Below are 27951 nucleotides of genomic sequence, written 5' to 3' on the forward strand. Positions count from 1 at the left end.
TTTATTCTTATTTATTATCATTATTTATTTGCTACTTCAACAGCTCACATTCATTCCGAAATATTCATATCAGGCATGCAGACTCTTCCAACGATCTCCATTCGGATGTACTCGATTATTGAAGAGAAAGTACAAAGTTTTTCCTGTTTTACTTTATTGATATTGACCACATTGATCCACGGCGACCAAATCACGGGCGCTTCCACTTTCCCCCCTGCGGAGTGAAAACTTTAAATCCCCACCCTTCGTGAGGTCCGCGGTTCAAGCTTGTACCTGCTCTCAGCATCGTCCTCCATTCTAGCCTTCCAAGCGTGATTTCTTTTTGTTGATGTTGTTGGTTTTTTGTTTGTTTGTTTGTTTGTTTGTTTACTTGTTGTTATCCCCACCTGACCTTAGCCACCATACTATTTTATACACTTACGAGCTACTAAACTACATTACAGTACATACATATAGGTTGTAACGTGTGGAAGGGCTTCCTTTTGCTGTACCGATAGCGAAAAACCGAAGAAAAAAAACAACAAAAAGTACAAGGTATATTTGGCAACTGAAGCATGGACTTGTTGTTGGGTGTGTGTGCCTAATAATGAATATGATCCCCATAAAAGCACGAGCGATAACGTGGCCTTCGCAGATGGCTGGGAAAGGATACACCAACCATCAACCTCTCTCGGCTCTGCTCGGTCGCTCTTCGTGTGGGACATCTGCATCCGATGTTGGGAGTATTATTGCCATCATCTTCATAATTATCGCGATTCCCCTTGATTCCCAAAACCCCTCGCGGACGTTGAGCAAAAATAGATAGCGGTTTACATACAGCTAAGGACAGTACGTCAGTTTACGAGAAAGAAATTTAATTTAAAATTCAATTTCGTGTCATCACCAGCCAAGAGATGGGCTGGCTGGCACCTCCGTTCCCTTCGCCACCACTGGTGTGGCTGCTCCCATATCAAATCACATCGATCGATTGCCCACCGAGAGAACATTCCTATGTTCTGTTTTATGCTGGATGGAGTGCAGAAAAGCGGAACATTCTTCTTCGGAGTGTCTCTCTCTCTATCTCTCCTCTATCTCTCGCGCACAGCTTTGCTTTCGCTAGGCGCTAGGCGCCAGTTTTTGGAAATTTTCCATTCGGTCGGTTTTTTCGTCGCATTTGTTCAAATGGTTTCTTTTTTCTGCATGCCGGATATCGCTGGGAACATTTACGCGAACGATCGCTGTGTGTGTGGGTTTGTGAATGAATTTTCTGCGGCTTCAAAACGATCCTCTATCGTAGTAAGCGGCGCGCGCCCTAATAACTAGTTTTAATCCACTCGAGCATGTAGTGTGGGAGCTGGAACCAACGAAGGCGATCACCCAAAATGAACCTTGACGTCGATTGCGGAGGGGGGATCGTCAATCCACGCAAAAACCCAGTTCCATACGTACACCACGTGGAGGTCACGAAAATGGCAGAAGAGGCGCACGCGTGCGGTCTGGTTTTTGCCACGCAGTTTTGTTAACTTTTCGTTTTCCTTCGTTTTCTTTTGTTGCAGTTTTGCTACCAATATGCTATCACCAGATCACCAAAGCCTGCTAGCTATAGCCCCACCTACCCGCCACACACGCCCATTAGCCTAGAAGATCACGGGCTGCTAGGTCTCACCTCACCTGTTCCCTTCCCATTTCTTAATTGCTCTTGTTGTTGATGCCACTGTCCATGGTTTTGGCCTTCTTTTTGGCCTGATCGACGGATGCCGTGGCGAGATAGTTCGATCCCTCGAGGTGCAGTGTGCTCTGGCGGTGCGACTTTCGCACCAGGCAGATGACCGCCACGACGAACAGGAAACCACCGAGACTGAACAGGGCGATCGTGAGGATAAACTTGGCCCGGGGCGGAATGGTCGTGGCTATCTTCATCAGATCGAGGATCTCATCGGGCAGCGAGTCGATGCCCTCCTCGAACCACAGTATCGGGAAGACGATGTCGGGGAAGTTGGCCACCTGCTTGATGTCCACGACCTGGCTGACGGCCAGATTGATCTGGATACGTGCCCGTGCCCTCAGTGCGGTTCCCATGTCCTGCAAAAGTTGTGATCACACGTTAGTCGTCATCTTGGAATGGAATCGAGATCATCGTCGTAAGGTCCTTACCGGTTGCACGTCGATGAACAGCTGATGCTTCTCCTTCTCCGGTGGTGAGATTCCTTCTACGGCCGTTCGGAGTGATTGATCAGCCATATAGAAATGCGGGAAGCTGAGCAGGATGGGTGAGTCTACAATCGAAAACGAAGCGTTGCTATATTAGTTACATTCCTTTTGCACTTTGCACTCGAGCTACCTACCGTACTGGCACAAGGAGACGTTGAACAGACCATGGGGAGCACAGGGTGGACCGGCCGGGCAATAGCACATGTTGTTCGGATTCTTTTCCACCGAAGCAAACACATCCGGTGAGGGTGTGAATCGGTATCCCTTGACACCGCCACGGACCGTCACTTCCTTCTCGAAGCTAAGCGGGAGCAACCGACACAGATCCTTCTCGTACACGTGCAGTGTTGAGTTTTGGGTGATGCGCGGTGGGAAGATGGAACCGTCCGTACCATTGAGTCGATTGCACTGCTCCGACAGCCAGTGGGTTTGGTGCGAACGGCCATTGTACTTATCGATGATACCGTACTGCGTGATGTCATCTACGCCCGTCCAAACAGTCACCGTATCCTGGGGGGAGGCAAAAGAGAAGCAAAAAACGATTAATTTAGAAGCTTCTCGGGATGCTCAATCAAATTTAATATTTATTAAACTAACATTCTATAATTCTTAACACGGCTTTTTCGAACTTAACGTCTGAGGTATTTGGTTCATGGTAGACGTTTATCATATTTTTATGAGTAAACAGAGTTGTAATAGATTGTAAGTTGCTGTTTCTAACTTATTATTTGAAAGAAAGATAACTAAGTATCAATTATATTTTCAATATTTATTTTAGTGTTGGGATAGTGTACATATCTTTCAATCTATGTACAGTATACAAAAAACACATCCACTCTTGCAAGAAATTGTCAGGTTGTCTGATTTTTCATGTAAAACCTGAATCTAAAAATTAAAAACACATTTTTACATTCGCCTCAGTTTTTATTCATTTTGCTTTTATCAAAAAGACTCTCTAGAAAAAATGATTTTAAATGAAAAAATGAATGGTATTTTAAAAACATTTGAGTAATGCAAGAACAACACGCCAAAAACTTAATCCACCTTTATGTGTGGTAAGCTAATTGGCTATAAATACGCCAACCTATAAAGCACTCCAACACATTTCACGAGATATCGGAAAACCCATAATGTGGCGTTCCAAATTGAGCTAAAATTACAATTTTTACACACAAATCGTTTAGAATGAGAACTGAAGCGAATGTGAGGCTAATTTTTAAACATAGGTTTTCCATTAAAAATCAGCCAGATAAAATGTTAGTTTCTTGTAGGGATGGATACTCTTTGTTTTGCCCACTGTAGGTTGAGGCAGCTCATGCAGATCAGTTGTTCCAATGCATAATTAAAATGCTTTCAATCGCATGATAGAAGTTTGCATTCTTCTTCTGGTTGAAAGCTTTAAAGGAGTTTATGTTTTAAAATTAACATTGCTATCAGTACCGTGCTAAAAGCACCATTGAATAGCTAGCATTAAGTAGTACGAATTTCACAGATTCTCTATAAGCCAATTTGGTACAAAAGGAGATTTGATTTGTAAATGAACGCCATCTAATTTAGGCCATTCTTTGCATAATCACTAGATAGATCCCATGCTGTACTTTGCAACAAGATCTAAATGTGTTGCAAACAAAAACAAGATAGCAAAATGTCAAGTACAAGTGAAGTGTTTGGAATTGTCTATGCAGCAGAGTTTAGCCAGAGTCACTGCCGCTTCTTAGAACGATAAACTATGCGCTATGGAATAGCCAATGAGATTAATCATAAGGCTAAGCGGTGCTATGCTGTTTTATAGGCGATAAACAGCACTCTCAACTGAGCGATCGAGCGCTTCCAGGCACGTATTTGTCGTATCGCGATGCTCGAGAGTCCACCGCTGGGTGGCCGGCTGGCTGGCCACTATAGTTCTCTACCATGAGGTGTTAAATACCACACGCTGGACAATTCAGTCATGGCAAATGTCAATCGGAAAAGTGGCGTGACTCATGGTCAATTATTTCCGTTTTACGTTCCGGCTCGGCCAAGCGGACCAGCCCTTTAGCCTAACATACGTGACAACACTTGTGCCGTGCTGTGTACTGTGACTCACCTTCGATGTGCTGTTTTTGCCGTACATCAATCCAAACTCCTCGTAGGGTAGCTTCTGCTCCTTCGGCACGACATCCTTTGCCAGCTTCAGCAGCGGATCTTCGTAGCCCCACAGTAGCTGACCGACCGACACCTCGACGAACGGTTTGATCTTCAGTATGTCCATAATGCTCGCCATCGCTAGCCGTAGAAACCTGTATCCGGGACGAATGCGCAGTTTACAGTGTCAGGGCGGGTGGTGAAGAGGAGGACCGTGAGTCTAGAGTAGATGGCGGTCGCGCGCGCTTACCTTGCTGCGTGTTTACTCTGCGACGTGGCGCTCAGCATTGGAATGTTCGGTACGATCACTACGTCATCCTCCATGCCGCCGGACAGGTCCTCGTTGAAGGTGTACACTCGTTTCTGGTTGTAGCTGATAGTGCCATTCGGGTTCTCTTTAATGTTGACTTTTTCCCATGTTTGCCTACATGAGGTCGTCATCATCATCATTCGTCGGATCGGATCGGATCGGATCGGAGACATCAGCGGGGGGCGGGGTGCGCCGTCGATGAGGCCAAGGTACGCCGATTGTTTAAACAATCGATCCGTAGGCGCACGCGCGCGCGAGCGAGCAAGCAAACAGACAAAAGGTAATTATTAGGACAATCATGGCAGCTCGTCCGGCGTGAGCGATGATTTCGATACAGCAGCAGCTTCTGCGCTGCCGATTTCACCACATCACAAATCAAATCCGGCCAAAAAGGTAGTTATGATTCGCGAACCGCCTGTTGCTAATTGGTGATTTCAATTCACAATCAACCATTTCTTGACAACAACTAGTCCGACAAGGGGGCGGTTTGCATAACTTGGGAAATCATTACAAATCATGACCTAATCCTGATCGGTGGCACCTTCCACGTCTTTGTGACGATTGCCTCACTTTGTGACGATTTCCCAAATTACCATTGAGTCAATGTCACAATACAGTATTTTGGCGACCACCGATCGACACACAGATGGTGTGGTGTCCTCGTGAATGAAAGGAAGGTCATCCGGCATTGTGAGAGAAGCGAAGGAGACACGTTTACTTACACGTAAACATATGGGCCAAGTTCGTCCAGTATCGGTTTGGTACCGTTGTTCAGGAACTCGTCCGCATTGGTGACGTTGTAGACGAAGATCCGGATGATGGGCTCCACTGGGGGTCGCGACCACCAACCGAACGACTGGCCGCCTACCCTTAGCGCGACCTGATGGTCGATGATGGTGCGGATGAACGCCGTAAAACCGAATGTGACTAGAACACCGAGCACCAGCAGGCTGAGGGCGAACGCTATCACAAACCCTGCGAGAAATCAGGAAGGAAGAAACGGAAAAGGAAACCAATCGGTCATTAGCTAGTCAGCTTCACACATGGTCACACACGGCGATCGAGGTAATCGAGACTATAGCTGTCCGGTCTTTCCGGTCTCTGGCTGCGCTACTGCGCGTCCATGTGCTCTCTTCCCAGCCCGCGATTATGATCCACAACTCAATATCCTCCGTTATTCATCTTTCAAGATTCAGAGATTAATATTCAGTGAGTTGATCTACGTTGCAGCAGCTGCTGCTGCTGCTGCTGCGGCTGCTGCAGGGATGTGCAATGGGTGCCTCGTGATCAGGCCACAAACGGCGCACCGGGCGCACCTCCCGAGGGTGGCCTAGCATGTTGATTTATCGATTAGAGAGACACCTGACCCCACCTGGTGCCTGCGATATGGCAAGCGATAAGTGGTGAGAGGCTGTGCGCGCCGAAGGTCAAGATCACATTGAGGTTAACGTGAGGTGGTGGTGGTGGTCACCCTAGCGTCCTCCGACGTCGCTCACGTCGCTCACGTCGCTGCTGCGCACGGTCGGCAAATGCAAATTAATTAGATTCCTCGCGCTCAATAACAAATATCGGGGTAAGCAGCAGTCCGGCCATCGCCTAGACACATGGCTGCTGTTGTATATATATCTACAGCTCCAGATCAACAGATCACGCGGTGCTGGCGATGCGATGCGGTGCTTTCGCTGCCCCACAAGTCTCGAACGCCTCTCGTAGCCACGTAAAAAGCACCTTGAGCGGAAGGTTGAGACTCGGTCGGGTTCGGGTTGGCATTTAGGTTTAGGATGACCTAACCCGGTCTAACCGCCTCTAGTGTGCTGGCCACTGGATGTGATGCAACGTGCTGACTGCTGCTGTTGCTGGTGACGTTGGCTACATGCCGCGGATTTTGCGGAGTACTTTTCGGGGAAGCAAAGCTTTTCCACGCCTAACTGTGGCTCTTCTTCGCGTCGGTTTCTTGTTGGCCACCGTTGGCGTCAGTCCGTACCTTTGGCTAGTGTTCGGCCGTCGATTGTAATGGTGGCGCCCGCTGCATGGGAGTTTGACCGACGGCTGAGAAAAGTTCCCACCGGGTGTTGGGTGTTTTGGATGATGGTTGGTTGCGGTTGCGGTGTACTCTTGGCATCTTTGGCCTGGCCAGCGGCAACATTGGTTAAGCGGCCTTTGCATTGTTTTCCAAAAGCTCCGGGGCAGCTCCAAGGTACCAAGTAATTCACTTGGCAGGTACCAGGCGACATGTGTGGGAAAAATCAGCACAACGCCAGACGCCCAGATAAACCGCCCCGCGCCCGAGATATGCTGTGCGATACTGCCTCTGCTCACGCGCCCGTTGTAGCATATTGCTGCAATTCCGTTGCATTTTGTGTTTGTTTTCGGCGCATTACAGCTCTACTAGGCTGTTTCGCTTTTTTTTTTCGGTTTCCCTCCCGGATTTTTCCCCAAGACAAAAAGCAAACGGTTTTTGCGGTGGGGTGTTTGTCCTTAAATGTTTCGCTTTATTAAACGCCGCGGATGCGAAAAAATGTGTCACGCGTGGGCTAGCCGCCACCGCCGCCACGGGGGCCCACGGAATTGCTAGGTGGTCGGTGTAGCCACCAAAAATCGTCGTCGTCGTCGTCGTCGTGCTTGAGATGGCGGAACAACCGCGTGTCGCACAGTCGCCGGGTGGTACATTATGTGCTGCCGAGTTTGAAGAACGAGAGTGACTCAGATTTCGCCACCGCCAGCTGCCTCATTAGTGTTCGAACAGAAATGTACAAACGAACGAACAGTCAGGTCAGGCCGGTCGGTGCAAGGTCTCTGGTTAAAGGCAAATTATCACCGAAAGTATGCGGTTAATGGTGCGGTTGTAACCGTTTGCATGGCTGCACGGGATACCCGAGCAAACATCAATGGTTACTTCGATAATGGGCGCAGACAGCCTCTAAGCCTCGGCGAGCTTTTTCATCCGGTAACCTTGGACAACCTCAACGGCACGCTCAATCGGCGCACTATTCCCGTTTTGGCAGGCGGAGCGGAGCGGCCGCCGAAGCTGCTTTTCCACGCTTTTTAGTTTCATCAGAACATTAACTTTCAATCAAACGGTCAATCACCACACCCGGTGGCACCCGTTTTTCTGTCGCACAATTAGCGGCACTCTAAGATGGCGGTTGTTGGCTCACAGATCCGAGCGTGTGCCTCGCGCCGTAAGTGGTCGCTGTTCTGATGGTTGTTACCCACTTTCCCGGCGTTAAGGTCATGGTAGTGGGCCAAAAAAAACCCACACACACACACACACACACACAGCAACAAACAAAAAACCATGACTCTACGTACGTACGTACGAGTGCGAAAGCTCTCCAATGGCAACGGTGGCACCACGATGGTAATCGCCAGCACCGCGCACTATCATTAACGCTGACCGCCGCCGAGTTTGCCGAGACATTTTAGTCGACACACGCACACACACACACACACGTACACGCAAAAAGGGGACAAGAGAAGTGTTGCCTAATTAATATCGCGTCACTCGTCGCCGGGCGCGTGCACGACCCTGACATGGCCATCAAAATGATCCTTCAAACACTATATAGTGCCCGTCCAGAAACACCGGCCCAGGCCCGGTGGCACGGCGCTGGAATGTGGTACACACGACACAAACCACAAAACCACCGGATCCCGGACCCGGGGAAGGTGGACGAGGATGGAGGAGGGAAAGAAAAATGGATGCGCGCCCGGGCGGCCATTTTGAGATTCTCGGTCTCACGACGTCACTAGCCATCGCACAGCATCGGATCGTGTTTTCAAACTCAACCGCGAAATCGCAGGTTGACGACCTTCTGCTTCCTATCGCCCTCCTCGGTCTTGGACCCTCGATAGAACACACATCGACTGGCTGCCTGCCTGCCTACCTTCATCGGCTTCATCGGTGTTTATTGCTGCGAGATCCGGTTGGAATTAATACTCGCTTCCTAATTGGATTCGTGCGCTGTCCGTGGCGATGCCTGATGCTAGAGAATGCGCTCTCGAGGTCTCTGTGGCTGGTGCAACCTCCCTTCAAACTCACAAATCAAAATCGATCAAGTTGAGAGAGAGAGCGAACTCTGGTTCACCTCCTTTTACAGCAATAAGGTCATCACAAAAGATCGCGCTGACGGTTATACAATAAAGCATTGAATTGGAATTCCCTGCAACAACAACAACAAGTGTTTCGCAAATGCAAGAAACATGTTTGTGATGCTGAGGAGCATCAGCTTTAGAAGGTTTTATTGCGGTTGAACCGATCGAACCACCCTGAAGGAAAGTGGCCCTTCTCTGTCCGTGACCTGTTGCGCATGCAAATCCCTCAGCTGGCTTCACTGGACGGAGAGAAATTTCTCGACAGCCAACGAGCAAACACAAAACACTAAACTATGTCGCGACAAAGCAGACCGCGGACTTTGCTGTCCGGCCCCGCATCTGCTCCGGCCCCGCGGAAGCTGAAGTGAAACAAAGTGTTCGTCCAAACATTACCGTCCGAGGAGCACGAGGCGGTAAAAGTTTACTCAAAAAGGCCACCATCAAACGTCACCGAGCGACGCCGATGGACGTTGTTGTAACTCGAAAGTGTACCTATCGTTTGAATGTTAAAATTCATCTTTCTCACAACCGCCACCAGTATCTCGAGAGGGGCACACTTTAGTTCGTGCGTATCGTGAGAACCATTTAACGACGTACGACGATGACTTGAACTGTCTTTGAGTATGTTATTTTTATGGGAACATCTTCAACGCGTCCGTCATCCACGCAATATCGTTAAGACCAAATCGTCCTCCTAGACCTCTTCGGGGCGGCTTGGTAACGAAATATTCATTTACCATCCTGAGCGTACACTGCGGCGGACCCGCAGTACCCGGGATCTGGGGTACACTTGATCGTTTTTTATTACAAAAACACCATTCCGCGGTGTGCCAATTTGGCTTTCTTCGTGCGACGGTGGCCATGGGAGGGGCGCGCACGGTTCGGGAGGTATACCTCCTTACGCAATGCCAATTTCTTTCCATTAGCCTGCTGGCCACCCTTGTCTGTGTGGGACCAACACCACTACTACTGCCAGTGCTGTGGGGAACCGGATTCGTTGTTACGTGAGGAACAGTGACGACGGCCTTTGGTTTGGTTTGCTGGTGCTGCCCCAAAGAAACGAGGTTCCCGATGAGGTGTTAGTGTGGTGCAGACCGCTACATTGACACTACCACTACTTTCACCGAGTGGGTTTCCCTGCTGGTTAGACCAGGCCCTGACCAGTCACAATGTGAACAACCAGCTGTTGTGTTGGCGTTGGTTCCCAACTAAATCCTTCTACTGAAAGACATTGCCAATGTCCGTGTTGCAGATAGATCGGGACTGGTAAACCGGGAGTAACCAAAACTACAAAGGAGATCAAATCCGATGAAAGTGAAGCGCGATTTTGCACTCCAAAAACCGATGGAACCAATCCCGTCGCGTGCTAATTCCATATTAATGCTGGTAGCAGACTACGCCTTTCGGGATCACTAGATAAGATTAAGAACTAATGAGGTCAATGAATTTGTTTTTTCTTTCGATTATGCACAAAGATAGCACTTTTTAAGGTGAAGGTTCTCAGCCTTGTTTGTTATGTCGTTCTAAAGTATTAACACCTTTACACCGCAATATATGACTGGTCCTAATATTATTTAGAGCATATTTTTTATGCTTCAATATGTCGAGTTGTACCAAAAAAAAAAAGCTTTTTCAGGGGAAGTTTAACAACCTTCTTTCATTAGAAGAAAACGTCTGATGAACGTTTTCGCTTGTTGGCTTAAGGTTATGAAACTGAACTAATAGAGGTTTATGAGGTAAGCTAAGGTTTGGAAGCTAAAATTTTTACGTTACAATACAAAGAGCAAAACAAAGCGTTCGGATCAATCCCAAAAAATTGAAAATGAAAATCTAAACGCACTATTAACTTCTTCAAACTATTGATGGGAACTGTTCAAACTATTGATGGAGAACCTTATCGAGAGCAATTAACCCGTTTGCTCGCATCAATGGCTAGAAAACGACTAAAGTAGGATAACCGACATGATAAAGTTGTTGTTCAACATGATAACCCCGGAACAAATCTTGTAAATCCGGTGCAAAAGCTTTACAGAAATCGTCGAAGATTATTACTCCACCCGCTGTAGACACCAGCAATTGTTCTTACTACATGTTGGATACCTTAACAAATATTTAGCTGCTCATTACCTCACTCTTTATGAAAGTACCACTGATTAGATTGCTTTGAAAAATGAAGAGTTATTTCGCCACGGGCAACATTTTAATTAATATGTTAATGGGAATAATAATTATAATGTTCTTTTGTTTTTGAAAATAAATGGTTTGTTTTAGCAACAACACTAACACAAATCCCCTTATAGATGAATACGTAGAGAACTATTCGGTGAAATGGTATGCCAGCATCCTCCCTTGACCATCGCAAAACATTTTTTTCTAACCCGAAACATGAAATACTTTCTCAGGGCAAACACACAAACGCTCGCGTAACTCGAACACTTTCCCTTCTATTTCAAACTCGCCTTCTCTTCGCGTCAAACAAACATACTTACACCACTTTCGTAGAAAAGCACTGGACAATTTAGTGCATAACCGATTGCTTCTGCCGTACATGATTAACCGCTGTTGTTGTCGCTGGAGCTAAAAGCTAGAAGGGTGGGGCTGTGGTCGGTCCTGGAAGACCGGGAAGTGATGGAGTTGAACCGTTTGTCGCCAATATCCGCTAACGCTTTCGCTAGCTTTCGGGACGGGGCAGAGGCTGCAACCGACCGACCGACCGACCGACCGACCGAACCGTTGGTTGCTCCGAGGGTTTCACCGTCGGTGTCGTTGCCGAGCACAGACACGTTGATCTATTAACCGGCCGCCGATTCCACGCCGTTTCGCGACACCCGCCACGCGGTCGCTCTATTGTTCAATGAGCTGATGTTTGCATTCACGGTACATTCACTTTCCACTTTGGTGTCACAGTGGTGGTCACTTGAGAGGGTTTCAGATGAGATAGGTTGATGTTATTTTACTTTGCGAAGGTTTTGATTGCGTCGCGTCGGTTAGGGTTGATTCGATTCGTGTAGCGATTCTGTTGGCCTTGTTTTCCCATGCGCCAAGCGGAAGACATTATTTTTCAAGGTGAGATCCGAGAACGAGCACCCGGGGTTCCGAAAAAAAAACCTTTTAACTTTATCACCGACCCATCCTGATGCTTTGCATAACCTAATCTTAGTTTAATGCCCTTCTCCCCTTTGAAACGAATGAAACATTATCATCATCGTCATCGTCGTTGTGGCAGAACCGGAATTGGATCTTGTTTTGGGCATTTAGACGATTAATTTTCGTTGTTTCCGATTGTTGACTCCCCGCCTCGACCTTCCGTTTCCCTCACTCCCTCTCTCTCTGTCCTCGAGCCTCGCCATCATGCAAATCGCCATCATGCGAGATGCTGGAAGTTGCGTTCTCGAGGAAGAAGCCCCCGAGAAGAAGATCACCTTGTCGGTGGGGCCTTTAAACCCTCTCTGGGACGTCTTTACGAAATGCGGAAAATCTTTAACTTCTGCCTAACCGAAAAACCAGTTCCAAGAACACACACACGCACGCACACCCCTTATTGGTATGAATTTGAAATTCCTTCGTTCTAACGAATCCCACACCGGGGCGCCAACGAGATTTCGGGGATGTTTTTGCTTGTTTTTTTTTTTAAATAAAACTCGCTATCAAGCGACCGGAGCGAAACCGGAATGACGACTACCGAAGGTTCTAGCAGGCTTTGCTTTTTATCATTCCTCCGATGCCGAAGCTTCTTCAGCTTCCGTAAATCCACCATCACGAATGCATCGAACATTCTCGAGGAAATAAGTTTTGCATCGAGTAGTCCAGCACCCCACCTTCACATGTGGCCTGTTGCGCAGTCCCCCGGATCGGTACGCACCCCGGACATTGGACACCGCGGTGCAGCAAACCGGCAGTAGGCAGTACTACCGCCGGGTAGTGAACACATTGCAACAACCGACCCATTGCCGGACAGTCATGCGCACAAATGCCATGATGCTTGTCTTGTTTTTTTTCCTGCCAAATGGCACAAGGCACGGCACGCCACGGAACGGGTTCTCTCTGGCGGCTTGGATACAAGCCATACAAGCCCTGGTGGCGTCCATTCCAAACACGGTGGTTTGCGGTTGCCAAAGTCTCGTCGTCCGTCGTGGACCGTCCATCGGGTATCGGTTAATGCCTCGCGAGCAATTCCATCATGCAATCGGGCCATTTCGATTTTTCGCCAACGGTGGCGAGAGCGAGGGATGGGTCCCACTTGGGCCCCCGCCCCCCCGAAGAGCCCGTTGCCGGTGACGCCGTAGAGCCACCACACAGCATATTATGCAAGAGATGCGATGCAAAGACGAATTGGCATGTGCGCGTCGACGACGGCGACGACGGCGACGACGACGACGACGACGACGTATTGCCTCGTTCGAAGGGTAAACATTAGTAACATCTAAGCCGTTTGTGGTCTCCCCCCGGCGGGTGCCATTGCTGCGCGTTGCGCCTCCTCCGCCTCGACCTCCGGGCAGCCGGAGGTATTCGCGTTGGTGTAATGTGGTAAGCAGCACCTTTACGCAAAAGCCAAAAGCATGAGCGTCGACGCACGCACATACGATGCGGGCCGTCTGCATGGCACTCCCGTGGGGAGCGGGAGCTGTGGTGAAGGGTGTAAGTAACGGTGCGAGGTGCAAGTGTCATCTCACGTTTCCAGCATCCTTCAGCAACTCGAGTAGCAGCTGAAGCAGCAGCAGCAGCAGTAGCAACAGAATCGATTGCCAAATGCGCGTGAGTGATTTGATCTTACAACGAAGGGGGTTTTGATCGAGAAGGCGCGCACAACCGAGCATTGGTCAATCTGGCGCTGGCCACACGCGTTCACCTGCGCTTACGGTGCGAGGTCGCACCGGGTACCGTGCACCGTGCACCGTGCAGATCTCCGAATTCTGCTCCGGCGACTCGGCGACGTCACACACACTCTCGGGGCCAATATCGTTCGCTGCGTGGTATGTATATTGCGAGATAACGACCACGGTCCGGGCTAACCGGCCACCACACACTTTGGTTGGTTGGTGGTTGGACCGGTGGTGAGTCGATTGCGAAAAGCGCCAGTCACACAGCGCCATCTCGCTCACCCACTGGCCGGCCAGCCCAGTCAGTGATCGAAGTTGGAGTAGCCTGTGCGATGTATGTGGTAACCAACGGCGACAACCGACAACGTCACGCACCGGTTTCGGTTCGATGCGACCCGACCCTCGGCTTGGCTGTTTTGGGGCTGCTGCTGGCGCTGCTGCTGCCGCGATGTCACAAAATGTCACAAATGTGTGTGTGTGTGTGTGTGTGTGTGCCTGGTATCGATCGCGATCGGGTCGTCGGCGGATTGGTGCGGAAAATGGTGCGGACGGAAGGTTTGCCAATCGAACAAATGAATTGAACCTGCCGAAGGAGTTTGGGTTGCAGCGGGGAGCGGCCACTGCGGTTTTCGGGGTGGTCGGGCACCGGGGCGGAGTGTCGGGCGGTCGAATCTCGTTCATTAGCCGAGCATTTGATTGGGCCATTGGAGAGCATTTGCAAAATCGATCGATCTCGAGCCGAGTGGATGGATGGATGGATTAATGGTTTGGAATTCCGTCCGTAGGGGGGTATTGGGTTTTCGAATTCGATGCCAATCGCCAGCTGGTGTGGTCGCATGGTACGCTCTCGCCCAGACCGCGGCCGTAGGCGCGTTAGATTGTAGTTTTGTTTGGTGTTGTGTGGAAGGAGGGAAGAACTCATGCATGAACATGATTTTTTGTTGTTATGCTCATCCACGCGCGCGCGCATCCTCTTTAAGACCGTTTGAGCCACAAGATGATAGACGAGGGAAGATTTCTCTTGAGCCCCTCTCCGGTGCTAGAGAGATGCAACTGCAACAGGCTGCTAGGCTCGTCGATCTCGCGTCTATCGCGCGATACCATCTGTGTGCGGTGGTATGTTTTCGATCACTGTGTGAAGTATGACCAGCAGCAGCAACAGCAGCAGCAGCCCAGTGAAAGAAAGCCATCAACACACCGGACTCAACACACCGACCGACCGATCGACAACGCAAAGGAACGCAGCTACAAAACGTCTCGTTTGCATCGTTTGCATTTAATTAGAGCAGCGAGCGAACGGGCGATAGGGTGCTGCACTTTCTACTAATTATATCTGGGTTAACAGTGCGCTTCTTGCTGCACCAGAGCGCGTCGTCACTAGCACCGGCACCGTGGACGAGTGGTGCTCGATCACTTTCAACCGACGGTGGTTGCCATCAGCCATTGCCTAGGTGTTTATCGATCGTAGTAACAGGTGGATTGGTTGCTCAGAAGAAAGCATAACAACGGCACGGCGGCAACCAACCAAGAATCGATTTCTACGACTGACGTAGAGGCTCTCTCTCTCTCTCTCTCTCTCTCTCTCTCTCTCACGTTGAGCATTCAGAAGAAAGCCCTTGGATGGAGATAATCCTAGCAGGCGACCCCTAGATGACGTTCTAAGGCAAACGGCAATCGCCATCAAAAACGCAACAACATGTCAGCGCTGAGGTCAGGGGACAGAATGAGGCTACGGAGTGACCCCCCCCCCCCCCCCCTCCTCGCTAGTCTACTCTAGAGTCTAGCACTAAAACTTAATGACCGGTCGCCAGGTCGAGTGTTTTGTAAGACGCGGCCAAGATAAAAATTACATTCCTCTCCCCCAGGGGGCCCAGGCGCCGTTTGTGGTATGGTACGAACGAAAAAATGAAACACGCCTGTGGCCACAAATGGTGTTGTGCCCCCGGAGTGTGTGTGTCCTGTTGTCCGTGCCGCGTGTCCTTGAACAAACGGTGGTGATGCCTGCGGTCGCAACCTTGTAGGTGGTGGCGCTCGAGATGTAGAGGGAGGAGGGGGCACACCACACCACGTAATTACCTTCTTTGCTTCTCCATACATCTCTCTATCTCTCCGGTGCTCTCGGTGCTCTCGGTGCTTAGAACTGGTTGCTTAATTGCAGCCAATCATGCAGTGGCTTTAGCTCGCATGAGCCCTACCAGTACGCGTGTGTGTGTGTGTGTGTGTGCGCTCGTATGTGTGCGTTTGTCCTATCAGATACAGCAAAAAAAAAGGAGGCAATTGGCTCTAGGGATGGTCACAGAACGGAAACATCACGTAGCTGGATGAGAACGCGAATCCGCGAGCGGGGATCGTGGGGTCTTTAAACCTTTAACCTTCGCTAATGGTTTTAATGGCCGCGCGGACAGGCAGATAGTTGTCCGGGAACCGGTAATCCATCTTCTTTTTTTATAGGGGAAAAAAGGACTTTGCTACATGGACTGGTCTATGCCTACTACATATATTCCTTTGTTGCTGCGGTGCAAATGTTCGAGGTGTGCAAATTGTTCGAGCACCGGATTACCGGAGAGGACAAAAGGAGGAGTTTTGCGATTGGTCATACCTCGTTACCACGACCAAAGGTCAATTATGGTCAACCGAAGCAATAAAAAAGCAGCAATAAATGAGGTTCGTCGCTTGCACTATCGCGCAAGTTCTTTGTGCTATTCAATTGCGCAGAATCGCTCGTCTGCTGCTGATAGCGCCCCGGGTCCGGGGTTCGGTTACGGAGAAAGGCCTTTTCAAAGCCGTGTGGCATTCTCTTTCCGGTGGCCTTTCCGGTAGTGCTGGTGCTGGTGCTGGTGCTGGTAGCGCTGCCAATGCCTTTCGCTGATCATTTTCTGTTCGAATGCAAGGCCGCGAGCAAAAGAGAGATAGCGAGCTCGCGAGGCTTCCGTTTTCGGGGGGGCGCTACTGCGACGACCGCTGGTCTCGACCGGAGCAGCCTGCCATAAGCCAGTACCGGTCAGATTGAGCTCCGTGATTGCTTCACCACCGAGCAACTAGCATCTAGCACACAGCACTGCACCCGAGATACTGAGGGCCCCCGGGAGTGGAAAGGGACGAAAGGAAAGGCACGGCGGCTGCGTATGGGGCAATCGCGGACTGCGCCACCGGATTCCTGTCCAGTCGGATCTCGCAAAACTAGTTTTAAAGCTAGCTTGGGCGACGAGGCGAGGGTCGAACGTTCTTGCCTTGGTATGTCCGAAGCCTCCTCTCCCTTCTACTGTTTGAGTAGCAGCAGCAAGGTATAAATAGTAGCAACAGGTATGGCGATGGTGCGCGCCCCCAGCGCAGTAACTGTAAGTAAACTACATTCACGGGCACTCTAGTCTCGTTGTCGCACCAAAAAGGACGTCAAGAAGAATCAAGGAACAACCAACGAAGAACCAACCAAACTAACCAACGGACGAACGAGTTTAACAAACAAAAACAATACGACTGTCGCACTAGCTGCAGCGACCACCAACCAACAGTAGCAACAGTAGCAGTAGCAGAAACACAAAACAATCGGGGGTGTGTAACGGTAGCTCTTTCTTTGTGTTTTGGTTTAACGAAACGAACGTACGAACGTCAGGAACGGAGCGTTCTTGAAAGGAAAAACACACAAACACGCATTCTGGCTGCCTTTTTGGCTACAGGATTACTGTTACGTTACGTTTGTCCGCACTTTTCACTTCCAAAAACAGCAAAAAAACAGAAAAAGGGAAATGGAAAACAGAACAGTTCACTGTCGTTGCACTGTTGTGGTTTTGGGGGGGAGGGGAGGGGAGGGTGTCACTGGTTTACATATTCATCGGCTTCGAGGAGGTGCCGAGCATGTGCGACTGGCGGTGGTCCACAGTCCACAGTCTCCTCTCACAACATGGTCGCGCTCTGGCGGTAGGGTGGGATAGTGTACACCCCACACAGCGAGTCTCCCCGAGTAAGGTGGGGCATTGGGAATGGAAATTGGAAGTGTAAACTGGTTGCACAACTGGATTTCACACGCCATCCCGACTCACGACGACAGCATTAACGGGACCATTAGATTCACATCCAACGCACGGACGAAATTGCGAAAACACCACACACCAGCCAGCCAGCCAGCCACGATCGAAGGATCACACCGACACCGACTTGGACTTGGGCTGATCTTCATCGTCACGACCGAAACGCGAGGCACTCTTCTTTCTCTCTCTCTCTTCGGTCGGTGGTCAACCTTCACTGGCAAGGACATTCACCAAAGGCATCACTTGACTCGAGTTGGTTTGCGCCGTAATTAGAACCAAAACAACAGCTCAGCATCTGTTCAACATCACGTAAGGGGGGGGGGGAGGCGCGAGACCCTAGAAACCAACCCCTCCCACCTTCTCGCCTCTTGAAGGTGCACCGTAGAAAGGTGCCGAAGGCCGAGGCTTGGTTTGCTTTCTTGGTCCAGCGCAAACCGAGAAACAAACCGCGGAACGGGAGAAAAAGAAACAAAAAAAAGGAAAAGGAAAAGGAAAAGGTCTAGACCACAGGGTAGAAACCCACGGTACGAACTCGGCCACCAGCTCGGCCACCTCAAGAGCTGCTGAGAAACACACAAAACAACACAAAACACTAACAGCCGCCCGTTGCGTGGTGGTGCGCGCGCTTCAACGTTCACTACGAAACTGGTCCCTGGTGGTGGCTTGCGCGTAGTGCGCAAAGTCCGAAGCCATCACTATATGCTGCTGTCTCGTCTGGTCTCGTTGGTTTCCCCATCACCTGCAGCAGCACCACCAGCAGCACCAACGTATAAGACAGCAACGGTGAGCAGACGACGAACACGACGACGACGACGACGACGACGACGACGACGACGACGACGACGACGACGACGACGACGACGACAAAGCTTGATCTCCCCGGGCACGATCACCAAGACGCGCGCGAAATCGAATCGCGACGATGCGGCCTAGGAGAGTGTCTCGTAGTGTAGCGGGTAGCTGCCTTCGATGCTGCTGCCGCAGCATGATCGGGCGATAATCGCGATCTCGCCACAGCGATCGCCACAGCGATCGCCGTTGGTGTGTATTGGTTTGCATAGGACTCGCTAGACCCTCCACTGTATTGGTGGTGGCTTTGGAGGCGTTGCTAGTGGTTGCGGTGTGGGCTACAAATTACTACCGCGCTTCACTACCTTCGATATACGATGCGATGTTGTTGGGCTACGTTTGATAAGTTCCGATAAGTAGTGCAGCATTGGAGCTTTTCGATCGATAAACCCGGTGATCCGGTGAACCGGCGTGATCGTCACTTTAAAAGATCGTGTCAGAACAGAAGCATGCTTCGAACACATTCGGCTGCTTTGTGGTAACTTATCACACTCCGCATTCGCATAACATTCACGTGGAAAAGTGGACGATCGGTGCAGTGCGGTGGTAAAGCACGTAGCTAGCGATCGTAGCAACGCGCAGTGTTCCCGTTGTTGCCTTCCTCAACATGTTGGCGCGCTGGTTTCGATACCAACGTGCCTACTACCGCGTACGTAGCTTCATTACACTCCCGCCTCTCGCTACCCCATTACGGGGTACTCTCGCCCCCGCCCCGTCCCGGAGGCCTCAGCTCTATTGGTGCTCGGTCCTATAATGTCTTTACCTTGGTAATTTAGCCGGGCACGAGAGAGGGTTGGGAAGCGGGGCTGCTGCTGTGGTGTGTTACACCAGGATCGTACCGAGGGGAGGCAATAGTGCGCTTTATGCGAGGCAGCGGCAGCGGCTCGGTTTGCGCATAATCTGTACCATGGTTCTCCCCTCCCCGGGACCAGCGGCCACCGCGCGCTGCGCCCTCGCTGAGCTTTCTTAAATTTCTTTAACGCACGATTAAGCAATATTTCCATGCCGAGGCTGACAACAACACATTGTGAGGGGGGGAAGGCCAGTGGTGGTTGAAGTGAAGGCTTCTAGAGAGACCGAACCTACCGCAAAAGATTGTGCGGTAGGTGGCTGGCACGCTGGCTGGCTGACTGGCTGGCTGTAGATCTGTGGTGTGGTTGTGGGTAACCGACGGCGTCGCCACATGATGGAAGATGTGTTTCTCTTGTTTGGTTGTTCTCGTATTGATAGTATACGCCCTGCGGCTACGCTGCTGATGCTGCGGTTGCTGATCGCTTGCCCTGCCCTGCCCGTGTCGTACTTTCTGCCTGAGATGCGATCAACGAGACGGTTTTTGCCGCTTGTACTACTCGTTCGTTCGTTTGCTCCGCTTGCTTGCTTGCTTGCTGTGCAAGATCGCGGCATTAACGCGGCATGAAACCTTGAACTCAAACTGACGGACCCGGTGACAGGCCAGTAGTGGCAGCCACCAGCCTCTTGCCCCTTTTTTCTCTTCTTTAATGCCGTGACTCGGCTTGGCATTCACGGCGTGAGCCGCGCCGCGTATCGATCACATTAAAGTGTTTGTTCGTCTGCCATGCCACGCCATGCCATGCCATGTCGTCGTAAAGATGTGATTACTCGTTGTGTGTGCGGCATGTGTTTTACTCATTTCCTTTTGACCCTTACTCTTTTCTTAATTGAATTGCGAATTAGAATTTATATGACGGACACGCACAGAGAGTAGTACATTGCACATTTAGGGCGAGCCGAAATCTTAAACCTGGTAGTAAACCTTCAACATAAGATTTCACAGCTTGCTTAGACCCCGCCGCGGCGCACACGTGTGACCTCTTTTCGACCACAACATGAATCACGCGCGCGCGCGCGCGCCGAAATCTATGGAGTAGCAGTAAAGATGGCGGCGACGAGATGCTGCGCTTAGAGAGATGATGGACATCCAATGCCGCGTTTGCTCGAAAAAAGGGCCAAATTGAAAGCATTTCGATGACCTCCAGCGCACTAATAGCGGGTCCATGGCCATCGCACCGCAACTCAGCGTTGCTCTGTGTTTGACTGGCTGCTGCTGCTGTCTCCGCTCACGAGATTGTTTCGCTGACAGCGACGATGCAAATCACTAGGTCCCAAACTCCGTCCACGTCTCCGTTCTCTGTTTCCGTTACCAATAGATTGTTAGAACCTTCGGAATGGGCTGCTGCTGTTGGAGCTGATGACGTAAAACGGCGAAACGGTGAGCCATGAATCACGAAGGTGATCATGCTGAGATCTCATCTTCTCCGAAAGACTTCTCCAATGCTTTCTGCTGACTAGGCACACCGCGTGCGCGCGATCGTTTTTTTTTTTCACGGTCCCATCCCTCATCCGGTTAGGGACCGGGTAAAATGTTTAATCGACTGCGAGGCCGCCGAAGACGAAATAAATAATAAATCGTGCGGGAGGTCGGCAGAGACGGAGACTGATTTCCTTCCAGCCACGCTGCTGGCCCCGATTGATTCGTGAAGACGAGCAGCAGCAGCGCAGGGCGATGGAAGTGGACGCATGTTTGAAAACCCATTAAACGGTGTATCCGGATGTCAGCGCCTCGCTGGAGATTGGAGCGCTTGTTTACACCGCCAACATACTTGGGTGGACAAAAGGCGGGAATTCCTGCACCGTCATCCCCGCGTGTTCCGTGGTGTACAAATGAGTGTGTCCGTGGACCGATCTTGAAGAACCCTGGGATCTTGACCACCATATTAGGTCAAATGGTTGGCAAAATATTTAAATTGGGCGCGCAGTCTCAATTATTTGACACCGTACAGAGGGACGCCGGTATTGGCTGGTATTTTACGTTTACGCTTTGTGTTTCCGCATCCGCACGATCGAACGGTGTACTATTTGTTATTCCACACGAAACATCTCTCCGTCACGATGCGGGGATGTAATGGGGAGTCACTAGCGAAGGCGAGTGTGAGTAGTATCGGCAATCGGCGAAAAGCAATTAAAGGTGTTTTATATGGAAAGTAATAGGCCAGTAAGAGGGTGGTGGTGGTGGTGGGATTTACTCGGTAGCACCTTTCGTGGTGGCGCGATTAGGGCACGTGCGGTTTAGTGGCCGCCAGCCAGCTTCGTTCGTTTGATTCACGGAGGCCGCAACCTCGAATGATCTATTCAGTATTAAATAAAAAAAGGCCAACAGGTCTGCCAACGATGAGAAATGAGTTTTGCTAACGAGCATCTTAGATATAACCGCGGGAACGCACCGACTACCTGATGGGCCGATAATACATTACTCGATTTGCATAGAGTGGTTGTCTTTGAAAACGGGGCGCCTGTAAAGCGCACCGATCAGGGCCAATATATCCGGGGAGCAATACAGGATTGGTTTGGTTTTGATCGACTGTTCTCCAGTTCTCTAACAAAAGCAAGAATAAATAGTGTAACGGATAACTTGTTTTTAATAACACGCATTGTACTATCTACCATAATGCATCGCGAGGTATTTTGAGATGAGGTGGCGATAAAGTAATGATGGGAACATTTCACACAACGCTGGTCAGTGCCGAATCATCGAATGGTTCGTTAAAGTTCCGGGTGTACTGGATCATCCCCCGCCGAACAGCACACAGCGCCGTATCGATGCCGTTGTTACGCGTATGTTCTGCCTTAACCTGTTCTAGATTGCTCGGTATGATAACAGCTTATCTACGCAGCAGCAATTTCACGGGGTTTAATTATTAACAAATGTTGCCCAGAGTTGAAGTCCATGGCTGGTCCCCTGGCACTTACACAACACTCTACAAACTATCGTCGCTTCTCCATTCAAGGTTCCTAAAGCGTTGTCCTTACAGCCACGCGCGGTCCGCGCGCTGATTGCAGTGACTCGTATCGGTGACCTTCTAGTAATTTGTATAATAAGTACCACGATATCACACACGGGGAACCAGCAGCACCGCAGCACCGCAGCACCACTGGGAAGTAATTGCTATCACTTACAAACTGGTTCTCTCGCGTTGGTTGTGATATAATTCAAACGATTTTAAGGGCGTTACAGGAAAAAAAAAGTCCCAATGGGTTGCTGGCAGGCAATCAACTAGCGAAGCAAAGCTGCTGCACGTCACTGATCAACGATTTGTGTGAAGAGGATGTGGAAAGGTTTGAAGGTGAATCATTCATCGGAAATGTGATTGCCTCAGACAAGTCAGACTGTCGTGTGGTGTGTCATTCATCTTCCACTCAAGAAACGATGCTGGCGCAGTACACCAATGAGGACTACGAGTGCGACTACAATGCACTCCACATCTCTGATCAATTTAATATGCCAACTACTCGGTCGCTAGCTAAAAACTCAAGAAAAGAAATCATGTCCTGGTTTTTTAAATGAAGTCTGGCCAAGCTTATGACAATGGATTACAAAAAGGAAGTTGGAATGGTGCATGTTTCCCCGAGCGAGCGCACAATGAAAGCAATATGTCAGAGGTACGTGAATATCAACGCGCGGTGTCACGGCGTGTTTGCATTGCCTGGTAGTTCATTGTGCTCGCAAGGATTCTCACGCAGCTCGCGCATAGTAGCGCCCGCGTAATCGAAGGTCATATTCCGAAAGGCACATTGGTGAAACCTTTTGCGATTTACACCTCCACTGACTACATATTTTCAGCATGTTGGCGTGTGGTGCCCCACCTAGACGCACAAAAGCACCGCGCGCAATATATTGTGCCCAGGCACGAACAATGCCGCAATGGATACGTATGGATGGGCCATGGATAATCCATCTTCGCACCTTTTGCCTTGTGGTTGCATAGTAAACCATTGTAGGATAGACAAGTGTCATCGACAATGTTATGAGACGACACCGCGCATTCTGCATGAATGGGACACCATTTATGTAGTGCCAAGGCATACAAGACACTTGAAGGTCTGCACAGGCCTTAGACATTGGCCTCATTATCATTATCCCTAATCATAGTGCGTCCATGAGCACAATTTGGAGTGACGTCCATGGCTAGAAGGAAGTGCCAACAATCTGCACCGCTTTATCCCTCGGCTCACGCTCCCAGGAAGCGATGGAACCGGTGCTACTCATAGGTGCGGAAGGAAGTGCCTCCAATGGGGGAGATGAAAGTGATTTAATCTGAGAGAAAGCTCTCTGATCGCGGAACGATCGGGCAGGAAATTGATGAGGAATCGATCCTGCAATTACTTCCGTCTTATTTTAATCATACATTATTTCCACACTTCGGAGTAACAATATACTTAAAATATTGTTCAATCGTTTGAAGGCAACTACAGCTAAATTAAATGGCGAAAATCATAACTTTTTTCAATGCATTGCACTCATCTCAAGGGATTGATGGATTATTGATGGGATGCATGGTTGGATTGATTCAATAAAATCGTTCGAGCACTTATTCACCTAACTTCAGGCGTATTTCGAGTTGCTCGAATCGATCAAAACGATCAAAACGAAAACTCCGCGAGATTTGAAAATACCGTTATCCATATATACCGTTGAAATCGCTGGAAAATTGGTGGTTTTTAACACTTTTAGCACGTTTCATGAATTTCCCAATAAAGATAAAGGTGACAAAAGCAAAATAAAGTCATGTTTTGTAACTCTCGCCGAGGTTCTCGCTGTAAAAGTAGCCCTCCCGGGTTTACAATCCGTGGAACGCGTGGAGAACTGCGTAAGATCTGCGGGCAGGATCAACGAAAAGGATTCTAAACCATTTTTCAACCTGGTGGGAAGCAATCAGCTGGCTCACAATCATCTACATGGGGCACAGTTCCGGGGATTGAGGATCGAAAGGACTGTCGTTCATGTGTAGCGTCCAGATTCGCCCAACATTCGGTTGATTGGATGCTGGGTCCGTTCTTGAGATGCTAATCAGAGTCTTTACGTTGAATTGTTTGTTAAACTAACTTAGACTTAATTGTGAATCTTACTTAATGTACCGAGTTAGGCGTATAAGGTGGAATAGATTTGTGCAAGACACTTGGAGTCGATTTGAGAGCATCAAGTGTGACTACCGACAGCTGCTTTTAGTTAAAATCATCAAGGACTATCCCTAAACGGACACTGATGATGATATGGATAGTAGGAACACAAATACTTAAGAAAAATACTACTTTACAATGGCCCTTGAGAAAGATTTGATAAGAAACTCGTTGGAAATCAAAAAAGAAGCATGCGCCTCAGTTAAGTATTAAGAGCAGAAGGATAAGAGACACGAAAAGCGGTTGTTTTTCAGCAGCTTCGATCGAAAAGCGATCGACGATAACCATAATCGTTTCCATTACTTCCGCCGGAGTGCTCAAAGGTCTCAAGGACTCAGATTTCCTTTCGGCCCCATCGTTGACATTGAAACGGACGGTGCCTACCTCAAGCGGACAGTACCGAACGGCGCAAATCAGAAGACGGTCAGGCGGCCACTTGGTAACGGAGTCACGCATCCGCCGCCCCTCATAACTCAACCTTCGTCAGAATCAGTTTTAGAGCTTTGTTTTTGCAACAAGCGCGCGGACAGCAGCGGCTCAAGTACGCCAGCAGGGCCAATGTCGGACGTTCACCGCATTCACAACTATTGCCTAGGTCGCTGTGGAACAAAACCACCTCCCAGGTTGATAGGAACATCGACGACAACGACGACAACGACGACGACGACGACGATTTGGAAAGGGTTTTTTGTTTTCCGCGATCGTAACTTCCTCAGAGTGATGCGATCTTTCGTTAGTGGGTTTTTGCTGCAGCCCATCGCCAATCGATAATGGCCCTAATTGCACGCGCAATTAGTGTGTGTTAGAAGCCAACAACCAAAAAACAACCCCTTGAAAGCAGTGAGTGCCGTTTTTGGTGATGCTTTGCTTATTCTCTAAAATGCTTGACGTGCAGCATTGTCATTGCTTTTAAATTCGGTAAACATCCATTAGCCTACATTGGCCCGATTTGGCCGATTCGTGGCGGAAAGAACAAATATTAGCGCACAGCTTGTTAGCTTGCGCCGAAAACCACAAACCAAAAACGAAGCAGAACTGGCCTAGTAAACGTTCAATTAGTACTAATTGTAGAACCGTTCAGGGAGTTTCACGGCAGCAACGTTTCACCGCAACGGCTAGCGCACGCACGTGACTCTGCTGCGCGCGTCGTCGATTGTCTATCGGAATGTTGCACGGACAAGAAAACCTTCCAAACCTTCATTATCTCCCAAGCGGCCTCCTCCTCCTCCTCCTCCTCACCATTTCAATCCGATGATCGTACGCTTCGGCACTAGCGAATCACCGATTCGCCATGCCAAACACGCTCTCCAAGCGCCGGAGGCCACGGTTTCGAGGTGTGATGCGGATTAGTACCATGGCTGCTGCTGCTGTTGCTGCTGCTGCTGCTGTTGTTAAGACTTTTTGGGGCCAAGACTACGGCGGTGGAGGACGCACCGCACCGCACGGCACGTGACCTACTGACAGTGAAACTGATCGATTTCTCAATTTGGAAGTACCTCCCGGGAGGAGCCACTCAGCCACAATCACACACACACAACACATACAACAAGTTGCACAAATGTACTTCATGCGCAACGCGCAAAATGAAGACGGTTCGCATGCTGCACGACACAACTCGGTTTGCGAGGAAAACCCGCCTGTGTTAAAACGCTACTCTGGCCCGTCCCACCCACACGGTGCACGGGTGCATCGTGGTAAATAAATAATGCAATTGGCTTTCGGTTCCGAAATGCACGCACGACGAAACCAATTTCTCCACTCGATGGACGGATGGATAGGTGGTGTGATACCGAGACAACAGCCGGCGATCGGCGACAGTGGCAATTGGAAAGGATCTCGTATTTCCCCCCATATTACTACAACGGATACTTACATAGCTTGAAGTTTCGCCTTCCGAGAAACATGATGAATCCTTCGCTTTCGCGCTGCGTTGAGAATAATCGTGGAGATCGGGTGTCGCCTGATCGCTTCTGTGATTCGCCGGGGATTTCTTCTGCTTGCTGCTTCGGATCGTGCTGTGGCTGCTGCTGTGGGTTGTCAATGAACCGATGAGTCACTCGGTCTTGCTTTTTGCCAATCTCACATTAACGTCATCACACACTTGCACACCTGCCTTCGAGGGCCCCGGGGGGGATGGTAAAATTCGCTGGCACGATCAAACACACGATCAGCCAAAGCACCACCGGCTTCGCGCAGAAGTTGAAGAAGTGAACGGGTTGTTGACGGTGACGGCTGTTGACCGTTTCGAAAGTAAGTTTCGAGATTCCACCCCGCACACGTACACACACACACACATACACAGCGCCCCCGGCACACAACGACACACACACACACACACACACAGTAAACACCAGCAAACGGGCACGGAACACGGACACGCGGCGGCAAATCCGGAAGCGATATGGAACGAAAGTAATGATAGCAAATCATAAGAGACTCTGTCGTGATGGGAAGGGGGAACCGAGCAGAGCCCGCACTACGCTCGTTTCCTCAACCCGTTGCCGAAAGCTTTAGTGACCGCGGAGCCAGTCGCTCCGGAAGTAAAAGCAATCGGTAACGGGCCGACGGCGACGACGACGACGACGATGGTGTGTGATGATGATCTTCATGCTGCTGCTGCACTCGATGCGATCGATCACTGGATGAAAACTCGCGCTGCCGATTGACACGTGGATCCAGAAGGATCTTCCGGACCAGCAATCACCTCCCACCTCAGTCACCGTTAATCCCTAATCCGATCTTCTGTAACGTAACTCTCTTCTGCCGTTGGCCAAAGCCACGCTCCACCACGGTAACGGTACACGGTCGTTGCTGTCCTGAGGAGTGCGGGAGGGAACGGAATGGAGGAAATGGCCAAACGAAAACAAAAACCAGCGATCGCACCGCCTGACCGCCGAACCGAAAGAGCGAAGGCGAAAAGGGCACAAACTGTATGAGCACTGAACCAACGAAGAAACCGCTATGTTATGCGTGTCAGCAAAGAAAGAGAGAGAAAGGGGGGACAGACCAACCGACGACCAACAGACGACCGACCGAACCACTACCGGACGACTACTAACCGGGACCTACTTCCGAGCGTGTCGAGTTCAAGCAAGCGACTGAGCGGAGCAGCTTTGGATGGTGGACCAGACCCGGGCGGCTGGCCATTCGCGGCGAACGCGGAGATCGAGAGGCACGCGGGGGAGCATAAAGCTTGCGCCGATCTCGTCTACGCAGACCCGATATCGTGCGTCAGCAGCGTGTGGTGGTCGGCAATTTCGCGTTTCCACTCGACCGGGGATTCGCTTTCGGATTCACCGGTACGCGCACACACTTGAACGGAACCTCCGCGCGGAACGGACCGCTCTGGTCTGGCGCTGTGGTGGCCTTTGCGTGGCGCGGAGGCATTTTTTTTATTATTACAACAAGAACATTATCAACGGGACCGAGCGAAGATCCGTTTCAATCGAATGTGATCGAACTTAAATCTGAATTTCTTGGAGATAGTAGATCCAACAAAAGAAGTCCAAAATACTATGGATGGAGCTCGCTCCGGCCGACGACTGGAGAGTGGTCGAAT

At 49.9% G+C, this 27951-nt stretch overlaps 1 protein-coding gene across 5 annotated transcripts; it reads right to left on the reverse strand.

Moving 5' to 3' along the window:
- Nucleotides 1–116: 116 nt before the first annotated feature.
- Nucleotides 117–27590, reverse strand: LOC125957219 (scavenger receptor class B member 1). 5 transcript variants are annotated; one of them, XM_049689773.1, is made up of 8 exons: nucleotides 27452–27590; nucleotides 26266–26624; nucleotides 5347–5599; nucleotides 4565–4738; nucleotides 4277–4469; nucleotides 2325–2700; nucleotides 2134–2255; nucleotides 117–2061 (listed from the first exon to the last, which is right to left on the reverse strand). In XM_049689773.1, exons 2-8 carry the CDS (start codon nucleotides 26294–26296, stop codon nucleotides 1669–1671), a joined length of 1542 nt encoding a protein of 513 aa, XP_049545730.1. In that variant the 5' UTR covers nucleotides 26297–26624; nucleotides 27452–27590; the 3' UTR covers nucleotides 117–1668. The 5 variants fall into 5 exon arrangements, with proteins under 5 accessions (XP_049545730.1, XP_049545731.1, XP_049545727.1 ...); XM_049689774.1 differs by having other exon boundaries at nucleotides 27400–27462; XM_049689770.1 differs by lacking the exons at nucleotides 26266–26624; nucleotides 27452–27590 and adding exons at nucleotides 11209–11635; nucleotides 18120–18270.
- Between the last annotated feature and the right edge of the window lie 361 nt (nucleotides 27591–27951).

The sequence above is a fragment of the Anopheles darlingi genome, chromosome 3, assembly GCF_943734745.1.
Source record: "Anopheles darlingi chromosome 3, idAnoDarlMG_H_01, whole genome shotgun sequence".
Classification (NCBI taxonomy): Eukaryota; Metazoa; Arthropoda; class Insecta; order Diptera; family Culicidae; genus Anopheles; species Anopheles darlingi.

What these genes read in the sequence shown, in the direction of transcription:
- LOC125957219 (XM_049689770.1), bottom strand. Translation starts at nt 11,269, where the DNA reads ATGTACGGCAGAAGCAATCGGTTATGCACTAAATTGTCCAGTGCTTTT. An exon ending in CAGAGTAAACACGCAGCAAG is followed by an intron (nt 4,470 to 4,564) that starts GTAAGCGCGCGC and finishes TCCCGGATACAG; the next exon opens with GTTTCTACGGCTAGCGATGG. An exon ending in TGTTCATCGACGTGCAACCG is followed by an intron (nt 2,062 to 2,133) that starts GTAAGGACCTTA and finishes CAACTTTTGCAG; the next exon opens with GACATGGGAACCGCACTGAG.